Here is a 25,196-nt window from a genome sequence, read left to right on the forward strand (position 1 = left end):
CTGCACTGGGTTAAGTTACAACATTGCAATTGAAATGATTGTTTTTAGAAAAGTGTCCTCTACAACATTGTCTATTACACAAAATACCCTAAATCCAAAAATAACCAGTCAAAATGACCTCCAAAGTTGGGTATCCAAATTTTCAAAAATCCAATTTTTAGGCCCAAAAATAACAAACAAGGAGTGATTTTTTGTTGTTGTGTGGTCTTCAGTCCTGAGACTGGTTTGATGCAGCTCTCCATGCTACTCTATCCTGTGCAAGCTTCTTTATCTCCCAGTACCTACTGCAGCCTACATCCTTCTGAACCTGCTTAGTGTATTCATCTCTTGGTCTCCCTCTACGATTTTTACCCTCCATGCTGCCCTCCAATACTAAATGGGTGATCCCTTGATTCAGAAGAGAGAGAGAAGTAAGAGAAAATTATTATGTAGTTACAAAGCACTAACAGCCATGCTCAAATTCTGAAGTATTGTTAATAATGAGATGCACTTTTAATAATATGCCCTAATATTCATGTACATGTATATTCTGCAAACCACTGTGAAGTACGTGGCAGAAAGTATGTCCCTTTGTGCAAGTTATTAGGGTTTCTTACCATTCCATTTACATATGGAGTGTGGAAAGAATAATTGCTTAAATGCCTCTGTGTGTGCTGTAATTGATCTTGTCCTCACGATGTGTATGTGAGCGATACACTGGTGGCTGTATATATTCCTAGAGTCATCAGTTAAAGCCAGTTCTTAAAATTTTGAAATAGGTTTTCTTGGGGTAGTTTACTTTTATCTTGGAGTGTCAGCCAGTTCCGTTTCTTCAGCATCTGTGTGACATCACCACATGGCTTAAACAAACCTATGACCATTCATGCTGCACTTCTCTGTATGGATACCCCACACTTGAGCAACATTTTTGAATGGATCACACAAGTGATTTGTAAGCAATCTCCTTTGTAGACTGATGGAATGTCTCCAATATTCTACCAATTAACTGAAGTGTGCCATCTGCTTTTACCCATGATTGAGTGTATGTGATCATTCCATTTCATATTTCTTCAACATGTTACACCCATGTATTTGTATGAAGTGTGCAATTCCAACTGTGCCTCAATGTTATAGTCTCAGGAGACTACCATATTTACCCAATTATAAGATGAGGTTTTTCCCAAAATTCATCATTCCAAACATAATGGTGTCATCTTATATTTGTGGACTGAATTACTACTGCTGAAGTCAATGGGTTTACATTGTTTAATAGATTAATATAGGGATTGTCCTATACTTATAGGTGAAGCTTTGGCCTTTGAGGTTTTTAAAAATTTATTTTGAAGAGTTCTGAAGGATAGGGCTGAGCAAACAATGCTGTCCTGTTAAAAGACTAAAGATTTCCTTATACGCCAAAGTGCTCGATGCATTATCAACCTTGCACAATCAATCACGTGACATCGTGACATTTGTCTCGCAGTGCTAGAACAAGGGATACGCGAGAAGCTATGAGCTAACCACTGCAACAATCTAATGCTCTGCTTAAAAAATTGACAATTTTGTGAGACACAGGAGGAAACAGCATTGAATTCTATCGTCATACAAACTTTTGTTGTATTTCACCAGGTTTGCAAATAAGTTCTCATACCTGCTTGCATACTGTATAGGCCCTACATACATTTATGTGGCTTTTTAAATAAAGGTAACATTCAACTTCTTTCAAAAACCATTACTTCATTCTGAACTCAACTCGGTATTCTGTTTGGTTGTGAGAAACTGTAATAATTTATTAAGCAGATTGCAAAAGAGAAATTTGGTGGCTGTTCATGTCACTAACTTTTAATTAGTTTTAGAACAAGATAGTGACAGTAAAATGAAACAAGAAGGAAAGTCAGTCCAGAATTAAATGTCTAACAAATGAAATAAATCATGTTAAACTGACAGCAATTGTTATCGCTAGAATAATTTCAAGTGAAAAGACCCATTGTGAAGGCAGCACTAACAGACATCACTGTATAGTGGGATGAGCGAAAGTTTGAGAACTGGACTGAATCGTGATTGCGATCTTTTATTTATGAATTAGTTGCTGTTGTTGCATACGACCCACACTGTAGAAGACATTTCCATCTATGTTTCATTATTGCTCAAGCAAAGCACTACGGAAGGGCTGGAGGGGGAACTATGATGAGTTAGGTGAGGGGAGGGAAGAGGTGAGCATACTGCAAACTTTGTGGTGCTGCAAACCAAAAGAATCTATACTGCATACTTTCAAACAATGGAAAATCCAGGATGGAATGTAACAATACGAGTGAAGGAAAGTTGCTACTCACCATATAGCATAGATGCTGAGCCACGATAGGCACAATAAAAAGATTGTGTGAATCTTTTTATTGTGCCTATCGCGGCTCAGCATCTTCGCTATATGGTGAGTAGCAACTTTCCTTCTCTTGTATTGTATACTGCATACTTTGGCTTTTTATGGGCATCTATCATGTGTAAACTGCAGTTTGCCAGAATCCATTTGTACTCAGAATGAAATTGACTTTAAAACTGGACAACCACCCAATAATAGCATGCATTTCTGTGGGAAATGCTAAAAATCTAGACGGGGTGAGTGACGTATTTAATGCAGCAATGTTGCCGACACTCACTATTAGTTATGACCAGGATGATAAGGGGCAAGGTCATTCTATTGGGTGTTAGTCAGCTGCTGCAAAATAGACAGTGGAGATAAAAATCAGTGTTAACAATGCTGTGTCTAGACAAGACAGCCTAGACACAATGAGAGGAAGCCGAAAGGCACGCGCTAAGCTAAAGCAGGATGGCGTGAGGGCTGAAACAGGATACGTATTGAATGCTATAAAGAAAAGTACGTAGCTTCTGGAATACTTAACTTTAATCCATCCTTTTGGTACATCTGGAGATTGTGGCGATACAAGTGAGACTCTTTAGATACATGCAATGTTACTAATGGCGCCTTGCTAGGTCGTAGCCATTGACTTAGCTGAAGGCTATTCTAACTATCAGCTCGACAAAGGAGCGAGGCTTCGTCAGTATAGTCACTAGCTACGTCGTCCGTACAACTGGGGCGAGTGCTAGTCAGTCTCTCGAGACCTGCCTTGTGGTGGCGCTCGGTCTGCGATCCCTGACAGTGGCGACACGCGGGTCCGACATGTACTAATGGACCGCGGCCGATTTAAAGCTACCACCTAGCAAGTGTGGTGTCTGGCGGTGACACCACAAACAATTCCTTTTTGTTGATTTTATTTCTCTGTGTATTATCAAAATGTAAAATGTAGACAATGAATAAATGACATAAGCTTGGAATAGGTGTAATATAACTTGTTAGGCGGGTACCATATGTGAATGAAAGTTTTTAATTTCGGTTGGACAGAATAAGTTAAAAAAAAAATCTTCCTCATGGAGCCTCTTAAAAAAAGAGGGTATCATCTTACACTCAGGTAAGTACAAATCAAACAATGCAAAATCAAGGGTGGAATGTAACAATATTGAAAAGGAAAGTTGTTATTCGCGATATACCAGAGATGCTGAGTTGGAGATAGACACAACAAAAAGACTGTCACAAGTAAAGCTTTTGGCCAGTAAGGCCTTTGTCAAAAATACCCCCCCCCCCCCCCCCCACACACACACACACACACACACACACATCTACAGTCTCAGGCAACTGAAACTTTACTGCAAGCAGCAGCACCAGTGCATGATGGGAGTGGTAACTGGGTGGGGTTAAGGAGGAGTCTGGGGCAGAGAGGAGGAGGGATAGAGGGGTAGGGGTGGCAGACAGTGAAGTGCTGCAGGTAAGACAGAGGGCAGGGAAGAGATGGGTAGGGGGTCAGTGTGTAGTGGAAAAGGGGAGAAGTTGAGTGACTGAGTACAATGGTGGAATGAGGGCTGTATAGTGCTGAACAGGGAAGGGGGCTGGATGGGTGAGGCCAGTGACTAACGAAGGTTGAGGCTAGGAGGGTTATGGGAATGTAGGATGTATTGCAGGGACAGTTCCACCTCCGCAATTCAGAAATGTTAGTGCTGATGGGAAGGATCCTTATGGCACAGTCTGTGAAGCAGTCATGGAAATATAGGATGTCATGTTTAGCAGCATGCTCAGCAACAGGGTGGTCTGCTTGTTTCTTGGCCACTGTTTGTCAGTGACCATTCATGCAGACAGGCAGCTTGTTGGTTGCCATACCCACATAGAATGCAGCACAGTGGTTGCAACTTAGCTTGTAGATCACGATTTGTTTCACAGGCAGCCCTGTCTTTGATGGGATAAGTGATGTTTGTGACCAGACTGGAATAGGTGGTGATGGGAGGATGTATGGGACAGGTCTTGCATCTAGGTGTATTACAGGGGTGTGGGCGATGAGGTAAGGGGGTGGGAGCAGGGGTTGTGTAGGGATGGACGAGCATATTGTGTAGGTTCAGTCAAAGGCGAAATACCACTGTTGGAGGGATGAGCAGGATAGTGGGAAGGACATTCCTCATTTCAGGACACAACAAGAGGTAGTCGAAACACTGACGAAAAATGTAATTCAGTTGCTCCAGTCCTGAGTGGTATGTGTTACAAGGGGAATGCTCCTCTGTGGCCGGATGGTGAGACTTCGGGAGGTGGTGGAAGTCTGGAAAGATAAGGAAGAGGTTATTTGTTATTGTACAAGGTTGAGAAGATATTACGGTCTGTGAAGGCTTCAGTGAGACACACTGTATATTTCAAGACGGACAGCTTGTCACTGCAGATGCGACGATTATGGGTGGCTAGGCTATATAGAAGGGACTTCTTGGTATGTAACCGGTGGAACCTGTTAGAGTAGAGGTACTGCTGGTGGTTAGTAGGTTAGATATGGATGGAGATACTGATGTAGCCATCTTTGAGGTGGAGGTCAACATCTGGAAGGTGGCTTGATGGGTTGAGTAGGACCAGTTGAAGCAAAGGGGAGAAAAGTTCTTGATGGTCTGGAGGAACGAAAATAGGGTATCCTCACCCTGCATCCAGATCGCAAAGATATCATCAATGAATATGAACTAGGTGAGGGGCTTAGGATTCATCTAGGTGGCATAGGATGGTGCCATGTGGGTGCCCATAGCCATACTCCAGATTTGTTTATAGGTAAGTTCCTTCAAAGGAGAAGTAACTGTGGGTGAGAATATAGTTGGTCATGGCAACTAGGAATGAGGTTGTTGGTTTGGCATCTGTCGGGCATTGGGAAAGATATTGTTCAATAGCGATAAGGTCATGGGCATCAGTAGTGATGAGCAGGGCACCGCATGGTAAAGGAGAGTTGGAGGATGTGATTGGTATCTTTTATGTAGAAGGGGAGGTTCTGAGTAATAAGTTGAAGGTGTCAGTCTACAAGACCAGAGTGTCTCTCAGTAGAGGTACAGTAATTGGCCACAACAGGGTGTCCTGGATGGTTGGGTTTATGAAGTTTAGCAAACCTGTAGAAGGTAGGAGTGGTGGGGGTGAGCAGAGAGATTGACTTCGGGGAGAGGTTCTGGGATGGGCCTAAGGATTTGAGGAGTGACTAGAGATTCTGCGAGATTTCTGTAATAGGGTCACTGTGACATGGTTCTTAGGTGGAAGTATCTGACAGCTGACGGAGTCCTTCTGCCAGGTAATCCTTGCGGTTCAAAACAACAGTGGTGGAAATTTGTCTGCAGGTAGGATTACAAGGTTTGGATCAGCTTTTAGATGCTGGACTACAGTTCTTTCTGCGGACATAAGATTGGTTTAAATGTTGATGGATTTGGGGTATGATGATGAGGCATGGTTCGAGGTTAACGAATGCAGGAAAGTTATCAGGGGCTGATTTGGGGACAGTGGGGGTGGATCACCGTTGCATGGAGGAGTGAACTGAGTGATGCTGGGTTCAACATTGGTCTTTGGTTGAGTGTGATTGGTAGTGAAAATGTGTTTATAATGTAGGAACTGGGAGAAGGAGAGACGGTCTTTAACAGGTCCTGCATGGTTGAATTTGGAAGTGGGGCAAAGGACTGGTTGGTAAGGCTTGTGGAGGAAAGGTTCATAATTGTGATACAGGTCTGTTTAGGTTCTGGATTCTATGTGGTGGTGGGAGTTGCTTTGGAGGGTGGAGTAAGTGTAGTAAATCTGCGAGACAGGGTTTGTCAGCTATGAGGGACCTGGGGGAGGTTTGGAGGTTGTTATAGAGATGGTGGATAGTGGTACTCCAAGGTGGGAGTAGAAAGTGACCAGGGTGGAGAGCTTTTTGAGGTGGCGTTGTGTATGTTGCTCCTCTTTCTGGAAAGCAAGTGTTTCAGTGTGTGTTACGGGTTCCAGGAATTTGGGATTGCATAGCAGGAGAATTTTGTGGATGGAGAGAAGGTACTGCAAGGAGGTTTGGCGTGGCTGATATGGTTTTGCAAGACTGTTGGTGAGGGCCAAGGATTGGTGGAATCTGAAAAAATGGAGGTCATTGTGGAAGGAGGAGTGGCAGACGGAGATGGATAATTTGATGGTAAGGCCATTTGGGGGGATTCCATGAGCCAAGCAACAATGCAGGAACAGTATGTGGTACTGGGTTCTGGCTAGGGATAAGGAAACTTTTCCATATTGACGCAGATGGGAGGAGCAAGGATCTATGGTGGTGGGAAAAATGTGAAAAATTACATAAATAACATAGAATTATGTCAGAAAAATTTCGGAAAATACACCCAAATATGTGCAAAAAATCACGAGAAAGATGAAACGGATACAAAAGGGGGAAACAAGATTAAATCTGAGGGAGTCAACAACAGCGAAAGGCGAAAACACAGTAAAATTGGCGAGATGTCACAATAAGGTCAAAGTGTGTGTGTGTGTGTGTGTGTGTGTGTGTGTGTGTGTGTGTGTGTGTGTAGTCACAATAAGATCAAAGTGTGTGTGTGTGTGTGTGTGTGTGTGTGTGTGTGAGTGAGTGAGTGTGTGTAGTCTACACACACACACACACACACACACACACACAGTGGTCCATTGATAGTGACCAGGCCAAATATCTCATGAAATAAGCATCAAACAAAAAAACTACAAAGAACGAAACTCATCTAGCGTGAAGGGGGAAACCAAATGGCCTGCTAGACGGCACTGTCATAGGTCAAACGGATATCAACTGCATTTTTTTAAAATAGGAACCTCCATTTTTTATTAGGGTGAAGTGGGGTAAGTGTAACCACGGCTTATGGTGCCTTAAAGAAGCTGTATTTTTACCTCTGACCTATCACACATATTAATTTACTCCTTTCTTTGTTATATTTCACCATAAGTTGTCAAATCTGACATAAATTGGTAATTGATTTTTGGACTTGAATTAGCGTCTACATTTTCACTCTGCGAGTGAGTGACATGCTCAGAATTTGGTGGTCTGTCATTTTTGCAGTTTTAAAGATAACTGCACAATTTTTTGGTTACAAACTAACTTTTGCATAATAATTTCAAATATTAGATTCATTTTACTCTACTGATAAAGCTCTTGATATGCCAGGCATGGTTACACTTACCCCAACTTTTTCCCATTTCCCATGTGGGGCAAGTGTAACCAACAGGCTGGGGCAAGTGTAACCAGGGGGGGGGGGGGGTTACACTTGCCCCAAACTAATTTACCGGAACAGATTTTTTATTTGAGCCGTAACCTTGTTTTTGCTATCACACTAGATCAACTGAACTGGCCTTCCTGTACATATGGATACCAGAATACTTGATGTGCTGGATTTGTAGGCCTACTGAGTTTGTGTGAGATATATTTTATTTTTTATTTAAGTCTACTATATTTACTATATTACTATACTACTATATTTAAACCACGTTTCCTTTTATAAAACATGACACTGTCCGACAGTGTAGTCCCACTGGTAAAACAAAGAAGAAAAGGATTGCACCAGGAGCTGAAGTTGTCACTTTTCAAGATGCCAGCCATCTATAAAGAAAAAGATTTTAAAGGAACCAAGAATAATAAGGAGAAAGCAAAACGAAAAAGCATTATCGACATAAAAAAGGGCTTGGTAATGAAAAGTAAATCATCCAAGCAAAGTGCTGTTACTTTATTCGAAATGGCATCTCGGAATGTTGTGGAAAAAAGTCCCTGATTGCTCATGTGGGAATCAAGAAAAAAAAGACTGGAAGTTGAATCAGCAAGTGAAGAAAGTGAAACTGAAGGCCTATCTTTAATATAAGTAGTGTTGAAGAAAATGAGACAATATCAGGAAAGAAATGATAAACTGTGAAGAAGAAGAGGAAGAAGAGGCAGACTTTTTTGAAGCCAAAGATAAAAATACAGTTGGAAACTATGTTCTGGTAGCTTTTGCAACAAAATGTAAGAAAGTTCATTTTATTGGCCAAGTTTCAAAAATTAGTGATTTAGGAGATCCAGAAGTGATTTTCCTCAGATGCAAAAATAGCATGGCACCACATTCTACTGGCCTGATAGAAGAGATGAGACGGAAGTTCCATCCTCTGATGTCATTTCAGTGCTGCCTGAGCCTACTTTGAGTCGCAGACCTGACATTTGGTGTTACATTTGATTCATACAACATTCAGTGACTAAATAATAGTTAGGGCCTAAGTGTGAATATAATAAGTTGAATTAGGGCAGTTTAGCGTTAAACAAAAATTGCCAACAACTTTAGTTCAATTACCATGAAAAGTAATAGAAAGTGAACTTATAAAGTGAATTTTTCTTTTTTCTTGATACTAGGTATTTTATTATTTTTGTTAAATTGCCTACTAAAGAAAAAATAATACTTTTGTAGAATTTAAACTAATCAATTACTGGCCTAAAACAAAAATAAATCATCTATGAAGCATTCTGTTTCAGTGTTTTATGGTTTAGGCTAACACTTATTTTTTAGTTTAGCTAACATTTTCTGTGTATTTCATAATATACAAAGAGGCGTGTGCAGAAAAGTTCACATCTTGAGTAAAATTTAAGATATTTTAATAATATAAAAATTCTCAAATTCAGTAAAAATTGGGTAATCAGGTCACTTACCCCAAGTCTCTTTTACAATGCTCTGTATGGGTACAACAATGCGGGGTTACACTTGCCCCGAACCATGGGGCAAGTGTAACCTCACAACACAAAATTTTGAAAACAATTAATTGACCATATAATTTCTTTTTTCAAAAACAAAATGTAGATTGTTTAAAAGTCAAACTTTAAACATGAGAAATTTCAAAATCATATCTTCTATAACAAGTTGGCAATTTGGCGTCAAAGTTGAACTATGCCAAAACATGGTTACACTTACCCCACTTCACCCTACATATTCGTATAGTAGATAAATAAATATGTTTTAGTTGAACCACTTTTTTCGCTTTGTGATGGGTGGCGCTGTAATAGTCACAAACGTATAAGTACGTGGTATCACAGCAGTCTGCCAGTGCGGACGGTATTTGCTTCATGATACGTTACCAGTATTAAAATGGACCGTTTACCAATGCGGAAAAGGTCGATATCGTGTTGATGTATGGCTGTTGTGATCAAAATCCCCAACGGGCATGTGCTATTTATGGTGCACGGTATCCTGGACATCATCATCCAAGTGTCCGAACCGTTTGCCGGATAGTTACGTTATTTAAGAAAACAGGAAGTGTTCAGCCACATGTGAAACGTCAACCACGACCTGCAACAAATGATGATGCCCAAGTAGGTGTTTTAGCTGCTGTCGCGGCTAATCCGCACATCAGTAGCAGACAAATTGCATGAGAATCAGGAATCTCAAAAATGTCTGTGTTGAGAATGCTACATCAACATCAATTGCAACCGTACCATATTTCTATGCACCAGGAATTGCCTGGCGATGACTTTGAACTTCGTGTACAGTTCTGCCACTGGGCACAGGAGAAATTACTGGACGATGACAGATTTTTTGCGCACGTTCTATTTAGCGATGAAGCGTCATTCACCAACAGCGGTAATGTAAACCAGCATAATATGCACTATTGGGCAAAGGAAAATCCACGATGGCTGCGACAAGTGGAACATCAGCGACCCTGGTGGGTTAATGTATGGTGCGGCATTATGGGAGGAAGGATAATTGGCCCCCATTTTATCGATGGCAATCTAAATGGTGCAATGTATGCCGATTTCCTACATAATGTTCTACCGGTGTTAATACAAAATGTTTCACTGCATGACAGAATGGCGATTTACTTCCAACATGATGGATGTCCGGCACATAGCTCGCATGTGGTGGAAGTAGTATTGAATAGCATATTTCATGACAGGTGGATTGGTCGGCGAAGCACCATACCATGGCCTGCACATTCACCGGATCTGACGTCCCCGGATTTCTTTCTGTGGGGAAAGTTGAAGGATATTTGCTATTGTGATCCACGGACAATGCCTGACAAAATGCTTCAGCGCATTGTCAATGCATGTGCGAACATTACAGAAGGCGAACTACTCGCTGTTGACAGGAATGTCGTTACACATATTGCCAAATGCATTGAGGTTGACAGACATTATTTTGAGCATTTATTACATTAATGTGGTATTTATAGCTAATCACGCTGTAACAGCATACGTTCTCAGAACTGATAAGTTCACAAAGGTACATGTATCACATTGGAACAACCGAAATAAAATGTTCAAATGTACCTACGTTCTGTATTTTAATTTAAAAAACCTACCTTTTCCCAACTGTTCATCTATAAAAAAGCGTTTGGCTACTAAGGCCTTTGTCAAAAATACACACACACACACACACACACACACACACACACACACACACACACACACACACACACGGAGTCTCAGGCAACTGAAACACTGTGAGCAGTAGCACTACTGCATGATGGGAGGGGTGACTGATTGGGGGTAAGGAGGAGGGTGGTGTAAGGAGGGGGGTGGTGTAGTGGTAGTGGTAGTAGGATAGCGGTGACAGAGGCACAGTGGAGAGGTGGGAAGGGGGGTAGGCTGTAGTGGAAAAGGAGAGAAGTAAGAACACTGGGTGTGATGGTGGAATGAGAGTTGCATAGTGCTGGAATGGGAACAGGGGAGGGACTGGATTGGTGAGGACAGTAACTAATGAAGGTTGAGGTGAGGGGGGCTACAGGAACATAGGATGTATTGTAGAGAAAGTTCCCACCTGCGCAATTCAGAAATGCTGGTGTTGGTGAGAAGTTTCCGTATGGCACTGGCTGTGAAGCAAATGTTGAAATGAAGGTTGTCATGTTTGTCGGCGTGCTCAGCAAAAGGGTGGTCCACTTGTTTCGTGGCCACAGTTTGCTGGTGGCCATTCATGCAAACAGACAGCTTGTTGGTTGTCATGCCCTCACAGAATGCAGCACAGTGGTTCAAGCTTAGCTTGTAGATCACATGATTTGTTTCACATGTAGCCCTGCATTTGTTGAGATAGATGATGTTTGTGACTAGACTGGAGTAGTTGGTGGTGGGAGGATGTATGGGACAGGTCTTGCATCTAGGTGTATTACAGGGATATGAGCCATGAGGTAAGGGATTGGAAGAAGGGGCTGTATAGGGATGGACGAGTATATTGTATATGTTCCGTGGATAGCAGAATACCACTGTTGGAGTGGTGGGAAGGATAGTGGGAAGGAAATTTCCCATATGAGGGCACGAGAAGAGGTAGTTGAAACCCTGGCAGAGAATGTAATTCAGTTGTTCCAGTCCTGGGTGGCACTGAGTTATGAGGGAATGCTCCTCTGTGGCCGAACGGTGGGACTTTGGAAGGGGGTGGGAGACCTACTAGCTACCAGCTAAACCTCCACTTCGACAGCTGACAGCCGTTCCATATCAAGAAGTCTGGGTCCACAGAGGAGCATTCCCCTCGTAACTCAGTACCATCCAGGACTGGAGCAACTGAATTACATTCTCCGCCAGTTCTTTGACTACCTCTCGTCGTGCCCTGAAATGATAAATGTCCTGTCCACTATCTTTCTCATCCATCCCACAAGTGGACCACCCTGCTGCCAAACACAACATCCTTCATTTCAGTGACTGCTTCACAGCCTATACCATATGGATCCTTCCCGCCAACACCAACTTTTCTGAATAGCGCAGGTGGGAACTTAGCCTGCCATACATCTTACGTTCCCATAACCCTCCTGGCCTCAACCTTCATTAGTCACTGTCCTCACCCATCCATTCCCTTCCCTGTTCCCATTCCAGTACTGTGCAGCCACCATTCCACCATCGCACTCAGTCTTTCCTTCTGTCCTTTTCCGCTATACCACCCCGTCCCCACCTCTCCCCTGCCCTCGGTCTAACCTGCAGCACTTGACTGTTCGCCACCCCTACCCTACTACCCCACCCCCTCCCCACCCCAGCCTCCTGCTTACCCCAACCCAGTCACCACTCCTATCAAGCATTGGTGCTACTGCTCGCAGTGCGGTTTCAGTTGCCTGAGACTGCAGAAGTGTGTGTGTGTGTGTGTGTGTGTGTGTGTGTGTGTGTGTGTGCCATCTATTTTTGTGAAGGTCTTTCTAGCCAAAAGCTTTATTTGTGATAGGTTTTTTTTGTTGTGCTTATCTGCGACTCAGCAACTCCGCTGTATTGTGAGTAGCAACTTGGGTAAATATGTTTTTTTAATTAGTGAGGTGCACACTTTTACATTTCTGAACATTTAAAGCAATTTGCTTGTCTTTACCATGCTTTGAAATCTTATCAAGATCTGACTAAATATTTGTGCTGCTTGTTTCAGATGGTACTTCATTGTATATAGCAGCATGTGTGAAAAATCTGAAGTGGTGTTAATTTTGTATGCAAGGTCATTAACATGAACAGCAAGGGTCCCAACAGACTTCCCTAGTGCACACATGAAGTTACTTCAGTACCTGATTATGACTCTCTATCCAAGATAACATGCTGCGTTCTCTACCAAAAAGTCTCTAGTCCAGTCACAAGTTTCACTTGGTACACTATATGATCGTACCTTTGAAAGTAAGCATAGGCTTGGCAGTGTGTCAAATGCTTTTCAGAAATCAAGAAATACTGCATATATCTGACTGCCTTGATCCAAAGCTTTTAGTATGTCATGTGAGAAAAGTACGAGTTCGGTTTCACATCAATGTTTTCTGAATCCATGCTGGTTGGCATGAAGGGGAGGTCATTTGTTCAAAATACCTCAGAGTATATTCTAACATTCTACAACAAATTGATGACAAAGATGTTGGACAGTAGTTTTGTCGATCACTTCTACTACACTTCTTGTTGATGGTTGTTACCTGTGCTTTCTTCCAACTACTGGGCGTGGTTCTGTGTTCAAAGGATCTCCGTCAGATTATAGTTAGAAGAGGGGCTATTTCAACTGCAAATTCAGTATAGAACCTGAGGAGGATTCCATCAGGTCTTGGAGCTTTGTTCAATTTAATGACTTCAGCTATGCCTCAACACTATTGATACTAATACTGATTTCACTCATTGTTTCAGTGGTAAGAGGATTAAATTGGGGTGTTTCTCATGGCCTTTGCTTTGTAAAGGAATGTTTAGAAACAGAGTTCAGCATTTCAGCATTTTCTTCACTAGTGAGTTTCAGTTGCTTTCTCATTCTCAAGTGACTATACACTAACTATGATGCCTCTAACAGCCTTTACATATGACCAGAATTTCTTTGGGTTTTGTGGAAGATCATTTGACAGTATTCTGCTGTGGTAGTCATTGAAGGCTTCACGTGTTGCACTCTTGACAGCCAAACAAATTTCGTTCAACATCTCTCTATAGTCCTGTGCTTTGATACCTATTATGCAGTTGTCTCATCCTCTTAACGGTCCACTGTGAAACTTACCACACATACCATGCAAACATTGTGTAATCCGTGTGCCGGACCGAGACTCGAACTCGGGACCTTTGTCTTTCGCCGGCAAGTGCTGTATCATCTGAGCTACCCAAGCACGACTCACACCCCGTCCTCACAGCTTTACTTCTGCCAGTACCTGAAGTTTGGAAGGTAGGAGATGAGGTAGAGCACTTGCCTGCGAAAGACAAAGGTCCCGAGTTCGAGTCTTGGTTTGGCACACAGTTTTAATATGCCAGGAAGTTTCATATCAGCGCACACTCCGCTGCAGAGTGAAAATCTCATTCTGATTGTGTAATCCATTCACACCACGACAAAACATGCATCATTAGCTGAAGGGTAACATGTAAAACCTCACATAACGTGAAATCACTGCACTGTAAACTTTAATTGCGTAAAGGGGCACAGTGGTTAGCTCACTGAAATCCTACGTGAGAGGTTGGAACTAAAATCTCTTTCCACTGTTATGATTCCTGTAAATCACTTGAGCTAAATACCAGAAGAGCTTCTTAAACAAGGCCAAGTTTCTTTCCCCATCTTTGTAAGATTAGAGTTTGTTCTGTACTAGTTACTTTTTGTTTCCCATTGTGAATGTGGAATTTAATTTTATCCATAAAGTTCGAGATTTTTGACATCATTTTTGGTTCATTGGGCTGTAAGTAGTTGCTCGACATCTTATACCGTTGCCTCTTCTTTAGTCTTTTTCTTCTTCTTGTTTATCCCGGCTTCTTGAGATCTCTTGTGAAGACACGATACAACAAGTTCCATAGTGGTGTAGGACAATCAATGAAGTTACACAACAGTTAACAATTTAACTTTTGAAACTGCTGATTTATTCGCATTTATGGAAAGAAAACACACTCATACCCTCATGCGGTCAGCAAACTTCGTGTAACATTTTGTGTGTGTAATGGGCCTTACTACGTCGCAAATCATTCTAATCAATTAATTAAGCTGCTTTACAGTGTTGCTAGGCAACATAATCAACAAGGTGATGCGTGTCTCAATTAAAACTGGACGTCAATATTTTGAATAAACTTTAGTTCTTTTTTTTTTTTTTGTCCAAATCAACAATTGTCTCAAAATTAATGTCCAACTCCGTGCATTAAGTCCAAACGCATTTGCAACTATTGTACTTGATTTACTGGACAGCTCGAACACGCACTGGCGTGTAACATATTTCACATAGAGCATGCGGGTTTCAGTTTTCCCTAATGGGCTAAACTACTCTTTTGTCATAATGTGATGTGTCTCTCTCACGTAAAGTTTAAATGAAACTGGATTTACTCTCCATTCGGGTCAAGATCACAAAATAAAATTCACCACATAGATCAGTGAACTGTACGTGCACACTCTTAGCACTCTTAATTGATAACTCGTCTCAGAGTAAAAGCTGCACATAAATTCACCCTTTTTTTTATGCGTACAAAATTCAAAACACCTTTATATTAAACAAATAAATTATGGCATGTAATTACTAACCAAACATTTCCGAATCTGTATAAACTTCAAAAACTTGTATTTGCTAAAATGGATTCAGATTACAGTCAACTCGTGTCTGGACGATGACGCCATGAATCGACACTTACTTGGTGTGAACAAAATACCTGTGCTGAAAAATGATATATGTTGAGTAATGTACTGACTCTTATAACATTTGGTACCCCTTGCATCGCTACAATCTGTCAGAAATACAAGGGCTGATTAACAAAGACTGAGGTTGATCTTTTCATGTAGCTTCTGTGATAGTTTCCTACCTGTATTTGTGTGTACTCTCCGGGCAGCAGTACTCTCATATCGATGGGTTGGTAGTAATGCTCTATGATGTAGACTCTCATTGCATTCCACATTCCAAACAACTGAGGCGATGTGAGAGGAACAATACAATGCTTTGAGATTCTGTGTTCGTTTCAATGATACAGCCACTGAAACTTGCGGAAGATTGCAGCAAGTTTTTAGTGAAGATACACTACCTTGTCCAAAAGTGTTAAGGTGGTTCGTGGACTTCACAGAAGACCAATTTTGTGGTAAGGAAGATGGGCTTCATGTATCAGCTCCTGCTGTGTCTGAAGTCAGTAAACACAGCTGCTGTGATTGTCAGTGAAGATTAATGGATGACATTACATAACTTCAGTGAAGTGTTGAGAATTTACTATGGCAGTGTCTTTGCAATTGTGCAATCCCCCACATGACACACATTTGTGCCTGTCAGGTACCATGTTTGTTGACTCCTGAGCAAAAGGCTGTTTGAATGGATACAACCAGTGAGATGCTGTGTCTCTTCGCCGACAGCAGGTACGCGTTTCTGAAATTATCATTTGTGGAGAGTCATAGCTGCATCATTATAATCCTAGGAAAGAGAGGCCGCACAGTTTCGAAGTCACTAGGTTCTCTGGCACCAAAAAAGGTGAAAGTTGTTGCATCTGCAAGAAAAGTGATGGTGATCACATTTTTTTATTGTCATGGAATAATTTACCAGCATGCAGTTCCCAGTCACATTACTGTTACAGTGGCATACATAACATCAGTGTTGTCTAAACAGAGGAAGCATATTCCAAGGAAATGACAGAACTTTTTCGGACTGGGTGGTGACTTCGTCATGACAATGTGCATCCTCGTGTCACAACTCCAGTCGTACTGTCTCTGACTCAGTTCAGTATTACTTGTATACTGCATCCACCTTGCAGCCCTGATGTTGCACATTGCCCGCCGTTATGGAATGGCTTTGGTGTCAACATTAAATGCCAAACTTCCATTGTCTTCAAACTTTAGGGATATTGCTCTTGCTTGTCACTTAAATTTCTCTTAAAATAAGCAGTAAAACACCACAGTGTAGAAACTAGGAAAAGTAATTGAAATGGGACAAGTATGAACCCAAGTAATACGTTAAAGTGAATATTTGTGAATGTACAGGTGAGTATGGATGTAGTAGAGTAGATGAAATACTCAATCCTTGTTTGAAATTTTTAGTAGTTAAACATTTGCATATATATTTTGCATTCGCTATTACAGTATTTAACAGATTTTTATAAAGTGTCATTTACTTCAAACAAAAATCTTGATTGCGTTAAGATATTGGCCAACCCTGATAGCCTCAAGTCTTTCCTGTTTTGCAAAAACAATTCCCTTGAATTGTCTGACACCTTGTATACTGTGCTGGAATTAATCTATCAGTGACTGGATTCCAGTTATACGCTATGTCAGACACAAAGGGAGATGGACAATTGATTACCCTGCACTATCCTGTTTTGATGAAACCTTTCGCAGTAATCATAGGGTCAACTCTACCCTTAGAGTATTGAAATCATTTATTATTGGTGATATTTGTTTACGGGCATTAAGCCATGGTCCAAGCTATAATTCTCTGTCTAATGTTTCTTCCTCCAATGTTGGGGCCATCGCCACAGACTCAGCTAAAGCCACAAACAAGCCCAGCTAGCTGAACTATTTGTGTATCTGCAGAGTGGTTGGTTTGTGACATCATCACATCACTGCCTGAGATCTCGGACAATGCCAGTGTATGTTACGGAACTTGCATTGGGAAATATATTCTCATATTAAGTTCACCATGGGAAAAGTGAAAAACAAATGGTGCCCACTCTTTCCCCTCCGTAAGCCCCATAGACACTATTATCTTAGAGAAAGGTCTGATGACGACATCACAAACCAATTGTTGCATGAATACATTTAAACAGTTCGACTTGATGAGCTTGTTTGCAACTGTAACTGCGTTTAGTGTTGTTAAAGCCTTGATGATGTCTCCAGCACTGGAGGATATCTCAATGTAAATTAGAACTTTTTCATTTCACTCAATTTATTAATTGTTGTTTCAACAGTTTCTCATATTGTTTTAATTCCTTCTGTGTGATTTAATGTTCTTACTTCCCTGTCTAATATAATGTTCTTACTTCCTTATTTTTCAGGAAAATACTTAACAGGAGTCACACATACAATATGTATGAAACATTGTATGTACGTTATCTGTTGGTGTTCAAACTGTGGAAGAAAGTTGTTGCGAATGCTGATGAACGCCGCCGTATAAACAAATTGGCTGTTGCCAAATTGATTCCACCTCCACATTTTGTAGAGAAGTCTAAACTGTTTAACACAGTGTTGCCAAAAATACCAAAGTCCAAGAAGAATGTGACCATGTTTTTTATGCAAGCAAAGTTCAATTTGAAAGCTGCTTGTGTGGTAAGAAAATGTGTCTGGTCTAAGTATGGTGGATGATGATTTTAGTTGACTGGTATAATTATTGTTTGGTGATAACAGGTGTGGCCTTTTTTCTTAACACATTTCCTTCATATAATTACAGCAATGAGGTTATTAGGTATATGTGTCTGAAATGTAAAACATATTTATTAATGTTTTGACATGATTATTGTGACAAAAATATTATTTTAATAGTCTGATACTTCATTTGATTCAGACAGGTACTAGGAAAGTTGTCAAGAGAAAAAGTTCCTTGCACACCATAAAAATCAAAGTATATAACACAAATGACAACCAAACAATTTAAAATCAGAGACGGGAACGTAATCTATATTAAACTGAGTGAAAGTTTAAATCCGCAGTAGCTGTTTGCTGTGTTTTCACTGTATGACGTCCGATTTCATACACTGGAGGTAATATCTTCACGTCATATCAGCATATAGGAGGAACCCGCATAAGTAAAAGTGCTAATGGTTACCATAACCTACCAAAAAAAGTAGACAGGAAAGCAATGTTCTCACAAAACTAATACTTCATGTGCCATGACTTCCAAGTTAGCAGTCACAAAGTGCTGTTTGCCCAAGAATCATGTCATACAATCGAATACAAACATACCATGGACCAGAGGACCCAGTCCATTCCATGTAAAAACAGTCCACACCCTTGGGGAGTCACTACCAGACGCAGTGCCTTGTTACCCACTTTTCTCCATGGCTTCATGGGATCTGCACTGCACTCGAATCTTACCATCTGTTATTACAAACTGAAATCAGGTCTCATCTGGGCAGGTTTTCCCGTCATTTAGGGTCTGAGTGATATGGTCACTTTCCCAGGAGAGGTGCCGCAGATGATGTTACATTGACAGCAAAGGCACTTGCGTTTGTCTTCTGCTGCCAAAGCCCATTAACGCCAAATTTCGCTGCACTCTCCTAAAGGATACATTAAGCTCCTTACTGAATTCTGCAGTTATTTTGCGCAGTGTTACTTGTCTCCTAGCACTGACAACTCAATAGAAATGTCACTGCTCTGGATCGTTAAGTGAAGGCCATCGGCCATTGCGGTGTCCGTACTGAGAGGTAATGTGTGGAATTTGGTATTCTCACCACACACTTGACACTGTGGATCTGAGAATATCAACTTCCCTAATGATTCATGAAGTGGAATGTTCCATGTGTCTAGCTCCAACTACCATTCCACATTCAAAATCTGTTAATTCCCGTCCCATGACTTTTGTCACCATAGTGTAAGTCGGCCATGGGCCCCCTGTGAACCGAAAGTACACCCATAGATTGTTTAATCAGTGTTGCTTTATATAGTCTTACTATTATTGTTATCTTTCTTCTTGAACTTTTCAGTATTTCAGCCAGGTGCAAAGACGTGCGAAAGTTGTTTTCACATTCCTTCTGCTGCTTCTATGGAATAGTGCTGTGAAGTGCGTGACACTATATTCAAAACACATTTGATTCTCTGGTTTATGTTCATCCTTTCATAGGTGTGGAAATTGAATAGATATTTGGTTTTTGCTGCCCACAGCTAACTAACATTTGACCTGAAATCTGTCTGGCTTACCTGTAATGCACTGTGTATATTCTTATGTGGCATTAGCGGAAAAGAGCTGTTAATAAGTTACGATTTTTCTTCAGCAATTTCCTGTTAAATGTTTCCTAACTTCTGACATCAAAACAGAATTGCCTGTTTTTAGTATTAATGAACATTGTTCCCTGTTACCAAAGCATATCAATTTTATAATGTCTGATTCTCTCTTTTGATTTTGATTTGCAAAATAACTGTGCCCCCTTTTTTTTACCATAAGCCCCCAAATTCCGTTCAAAAACTATAGGCATTCAAAACTACCATGACTAAGTCTAGATCAGATCAGAATGAAAAACACACCAACTGCAATTTCAGAGTTGTCACTGTGCACACTTTGATATGTTTTAGCACTAAAGAACTCTGGATTTTGTTAATGTTTCTCTTTCCAATTGTACTTGAATCTGCTCTCATAAAACATTTTGGTTTTGAAGTCTTACAAGAGCATTCAAGATATGAACCAAAATCTGCAGTGCTCTCCTGTCCTCTGAATTCTGAGCATTGAACACAAAATGACAGCAGTAACTGGCACCTACACATTCCTCCCTGTCATTCTCTTTTGTATCAAATGTCTTCTGTTCCTGAATGATATGCTGATTTTGATGGTTTGTCTTCTGCTATAAGAGTTTTTCATGTGACATCTCGCCAACACTTTCATTTGATCCAACATTATCTGGAATATAATCATAAATATTGGTTTCTTTGTGTTTTCAACATATTTACCTCCAAACTCTTGCTCTGGAACTCGCTGCAGGTTGTGTAAACATTTCGTTACTTGCTTGTCTGAAAATGTATCATCCATTTTTTATATCTTGTGTTATGATTTACACACAACCAGGCACCTTAGGTATAGCAAGGTCCAATATTTAGCTCAGAAGCTTTGGATTCTACTCTAGGTGATACAGTTATAGAAGAAAACATTGGTCAAAAGTGAGTGCTTCTGCAGTTCTAGGTGTGTCAGTGCAAGTGATATGACAGTGAGTGAGTATCATTTAATATATTTAGTCCTCATGTTGCTACAAAATGGTTAGCCCTTTTGTCCAAATTAGTTTCTTGTTATTATTTGTAAGAATGCTGTTAACCTCATACCTCCTTAAGTGTCTGTAAACTCCAAACACACACACACAATTCTAGGTCTCCAATGATAAAGAAAAGCAGTGATTGTAGCTACAGGTCTGTAATTTATATAGTACACTCTCAGCTCAAAAGAAATAAATATCACAAATGTTGAAAATGATTGATTTGACTGTTCATGCAGTTCTGATATTAAGGTGAGTAGGAGACGCAACCGTTGTTGTATAGAGTTGACTGTCAGCTGTAAAATCCCAGATGAATGTTCGCAGCACTAATTATGTGCTGACAGCAATCATTGGGACAGAGAGAAGATTTGAAACTGGAAAGGATTCTCTGAAAGTTAACCCTTCAAGCCGATAGTTTCTGGGCGCGTGCCTAGCCTACTGGCGGTAGTTTATGTGGCTGGCTGGCTCCAGAATGCAGCGTTTCAGTGAAATTGCTCTAGGATGGGAATTGCTTGTTCAAATGTTACGAATATTTCAGGACTTGGTATCAATACATATTTATTACGATTAAAACGTACATTGTCACTTCAAATGAATTTTGAGTGATATTTTGAAACAATCTTCAAAACAAAGTCTTACACCACAGTCCTTGAGCCAGAACGCTGTTTCCTTACATTTCTTTGTCTTCTTGCACCAGACTGTGCACATCTCTCTGTAGGCTTACTCTTCTTCTCTGTCTTCTCAATAAAATGCCTTGCTGTGAGCCGTTCAGGCACAGGATTTGTTGAAGGTCGTCCACATTGAGGTGAAGTTACATTCTTCCCGTGAATTTCCAGCAATTGTGTTATGAGCAGAAACCTGAAATTAATTTGTGTTTAGCATTCTGCACTGCAACATTCATCAGCCTGCTAAACGTTTTCATATACCACTTTACACCTTTCTTCCTTTCCATGAGAAAAGGTTGTAGTTTTTGATCCTTCAAATCTACACTGCTCATAAAACTATTGTACTCTTTTATGCACTGAGGCTTTCTTATCTCTTTGCCCCTTTTGGTTGCTGTAACAACTGCATCATTATGAAATGTAGAAATAAGGCATCCGCTTTTTATCCATCCATTTCAGTACCATTACGCCTTATAAATGATGCACTATGAGTTCACCTTTCTTTAGTTTTGCACGTCTCAAGGCATCAGGTACATTCTTCCTATTCAGTCGAAGTGTGCCAGCAACATTCATACCTCTTTCCTTCAAAAGTGGCACAAAAGGACGCTGTTATAATAATTGTCCGTCCCGAGCGTATGGCCTAAGTTGAAAAGAGGCTCAACAAGCTTCATTACAATCTGACTGGTTTTCAGGGTATCTGCAGAAAGAAATTTTGTTTCTATTTCTGTGGAACTTCCTGCATAAGTAATAAATTGCCATAAATAACCTATGGAAGATTCACAGATCTCATAGGACTTTATACCAGACTTTGCTGATTTCAGAGGTAGATAGGTTTTTATTGCCAGCCTTCCTTTCCATAGCGCAAGAAATTCATCAACAGAAATGTTTTCTCCCATGTTGTATGTATTTCTAAATGTATCATTTAAATGATGAATGATGGAACCCAACTTGAACAATTTCTTATTGCCTTCAAATGTATTCAGGTCTTCATTGTTTACAAAATGAAGGGATCTGCAAAGTAGCTCAAACCTGTCTTGTTGCATACTCTGATAAAAAATCGGCATGTTCAAAAGCGGATGCTTGCTGAAATACAACTTTATGGATGGCTTCTGAATAATTCCCATCAACATTTGCAGTGTGAAAAACACATAAAGCTCATCTTTGTCAGTATCTACCCAGTTTCGTAGCCTAGAACAAGGTTGTAGAACAGTCTGTTTTGGTATACAATCTGCAGCCTAACGGTTAGTGTCACACACAATTGTTTCTATGATGGTTTCGTCGAAATACAGCTTGGATGCTTCAGCTCCAGAATTTACCTGTATCACAGGTCCATATATACCAATGAATGGTGTTTTCAAAGAGACATAAGAGCTGTCAACTTCTTGCCATTTCCAGTCTTCTTCATACTGTGCGCATTTCACTGGTGCGCCTTGTTCGATGTTATCATCACTGTTTGCCATTTCTTCTTCACTTCTTTCGGGTGTTTCTTCCAAACAGTCAAAATAACTTTCTTTGTCAACATCTAGATCACTCCCACTGTCATTTATACTATCCAAACCGGGGGCGGGCAGGAATCCTGCACGTGTGCGGTGCACTTGCACGCGTGCAGTTAGCAGGTGTTCTGCGTGCACACGGGCAAGCTTACCCCCCCCCCCCTCCCGCTTCTCTCCCCTCCCCACCATACCATCTCACCGCTCCTTCCTCTGTAATGCGTTTTGTTTCCTAGCTTGCTTTATTGAATGAAGGAATAAGGTCAGTAGGAGTGCTTGAAAGAAATCATGGTTTGAAAGAGTACCTATTACCTACGACACGTTTTATTTAATTATCACAAGTGGAGTTTACAATACGTTTAATGTCTGGAACAAAATTTCTACATACAGACAAATGCAAACAGTTACGTAAATTTTCATCACTGATGTTTGCTCTTAACAGAGACTTATTAATTTTCATAAGAGAAAAAATCTCTCAAAAACGTATGTCGAGCCAAACACTGACATTATCTTCGCGGCTTCACAATGGAGACGAGGAAACTCTTGCTGTGGAAAGTCGTGATAAAAGTCTATTACACGTCTTGCCAAAAGGAATTTGTCTCTCAGACGAGAATTACACTGTAGATCTATTAATTTGTTTGCAAATTGGGATGAATATCATCTACAGAAACAGCAAATGTCTCGAGAACCATTCAAAAACTTGGGATGAATATGATTTATCCCCAAATCGCTTGAGAAATTCCTCTTTCATTGCACTAACAAGGGGAGGCCGCCAATTGTGAAATTCAGATTCGATTCATACTGCGCATAATAAAAGCTCATGGCCAGAGGTGTAATGTGGCGAAGCACCAAGATGCACTTCTCAGCCGTTGTCGAGAAAATCGACAGTTAAAAGAAACCGTTGCTGTGAAATACTCCCTACGATTAATAGTTTCGTACAGCATCGTGGCGCAGCGGTAAGCGCTCGGGTTCGTAATCCGAAGGTCGCCGGATCGAATCTCGCGCCGAGCAATTTTTTTTATTATTAGTTTTTTGTAATTAAAATATATATATATATATATATATATATATATATATATATATATATATATATATATATATATATATATATATATAAACTATTAATGAATTGCTTATGCATGTTGGTGAAGGCGGATCGCTCTCCAATTGTACCGCCTCCATTTTTCCGTTTTTTTAACAGGGTGTACCAAAGCTCTCCCGTCCGCACTGATTTTCGACGATGTTATAAGTTGCGCTAGGGACCGCATCTACCTTCTTTCGAAGTTAGCACGCAACTACACTGTTATGCGGCGGCTCGTTTCGGCCCGTTCATCTGTCCTTCAAGTGTAACGAGCGAGTAACGGAGTTTATATTTCATACCTGCCACAGCGAATTTGTGTTAGTGGGGTCTCTATTCCAATTCGAACGTTTGACTTAGCCTATACGTATTCGTTTCGGAATATCGTTTCTACGTCTTCCGTTAACTATACGTGGTTAACATTATGAAGGCAATTTATATATATATATAACACACACATTTGAATTACAAGAAACAAATACTAAAAAAAAAAAAAGTTGCATGGTGCGAGATTCGATCCGGCGACCTTCGGATTACAAACCAAAGCGCTTACCGCTGCGCCACGACGCTATACAAAATTATTAATAGTAGAGAGTATTTCACCGCAACGGTTTCTTTTAACTGTCGATTTTCTCGACAACGGCTGAGAAGTGCATCTTGGTGCTTTGCCACATTACACCTCTGGCCATGAGCTTTTATTATGCGCAGTATGAATCGAATCTGAATTTCACAATTGGCGGCCTCCCCTTGTAAGTACGGAAACATATTCTTTGCAATTCTGTTCTCACGCAGCAGACAGAGTAGGGAAATGCACTGCATTCCCTGACGAGAGCTATCGTTCCCACAGCTCAAGCTTGCTAGTGAAAGCTTGCACCTTTTCAGCCATTTCACAAATTAGCTGATTTCCTCCTTGCAAACTTGTGTTCAATGCATTCATATGTCCGATAATGTCCACAAAAAATGCAAGGTCGGCAACTCACTCTGGATCTTCTAACTTGGTGTCGTGCCTTCCTTTGTCCTTTAAATCCTGATTTATTGGCTCAGCTCAAAAAATCTTTTGAGTACATTACTGCGGCTAAGCCAGAGGACTTCACTGTCATATGGTATGTCATCATACTCTTCCCCAATTTCAGCTACATGTGTGTGAAACTGTCTATGTGTAAGCCCGTGGGATCTCAAATAATTAACTGGCCGAATAACCACTTGTATGACGGCCCCCGGTTTTGCTGCTTTTGCACAGAGTGCTTCTCGGTGCAAAATGCAGTGGACGCTGTACAATGATTCTTCTGTATGCTGTAGCTTTTTTCTTAATAATCCAACAAATCCCATTTGTTCCCCTTTCATTGCAGGTGCTCCGTCTGTTGTCACTGACACCAAATGTTCCCAGTTTAAGCCAGCTCAATCA

At 40.7% G+C, this 25,196-nt stretch overlaps 1 protein-coding gene across 4 annotated transcripts in view; it reads left to right on the top strand.

Moving 5' to 3' along the window:
- The window catches only part of LOC124613192, a 409,752-nt gene that overhangs the window by 308,183 nt on the left and 76,373 nt on the right, over positions 1-25,196 (top strand). For all 4 annotated transcript variants that reach the window (XR_006979618.1, XR_006979619.1, XM_047141846.1 and 1 more), the window contains exon 9: positions 17,664-17,934. Coding sequence is in view for 2 of the 4 variants with exons in the window: in XM_047141846.1 (XP_046997802.1) it covers positions 17,664-17,934 (271 nt within the window). In the remaining 2 variants the exon portion in view is untranslated. The remainder of the gene's footprint in view (positions 1-17,663; positions 17,935-25,196) is intronic.

The sequence above is a fragment of the Schistocerca americana genome, chromosome 4 (assembly GCF_021461395.2).
Source record: "Schistocerca americana isolate TAMUIC-IGC-003095 chromosome 4, iqSchAmer2.1, whole genome shotgun sequence".
NCBI classification, from domain to species: domain Eukaryota; kingdom Metazoa; phylum Arthropoda; class Insecta; order Orthoptera; family Acrididae; genus Schistocerca; species Schistocerca americana.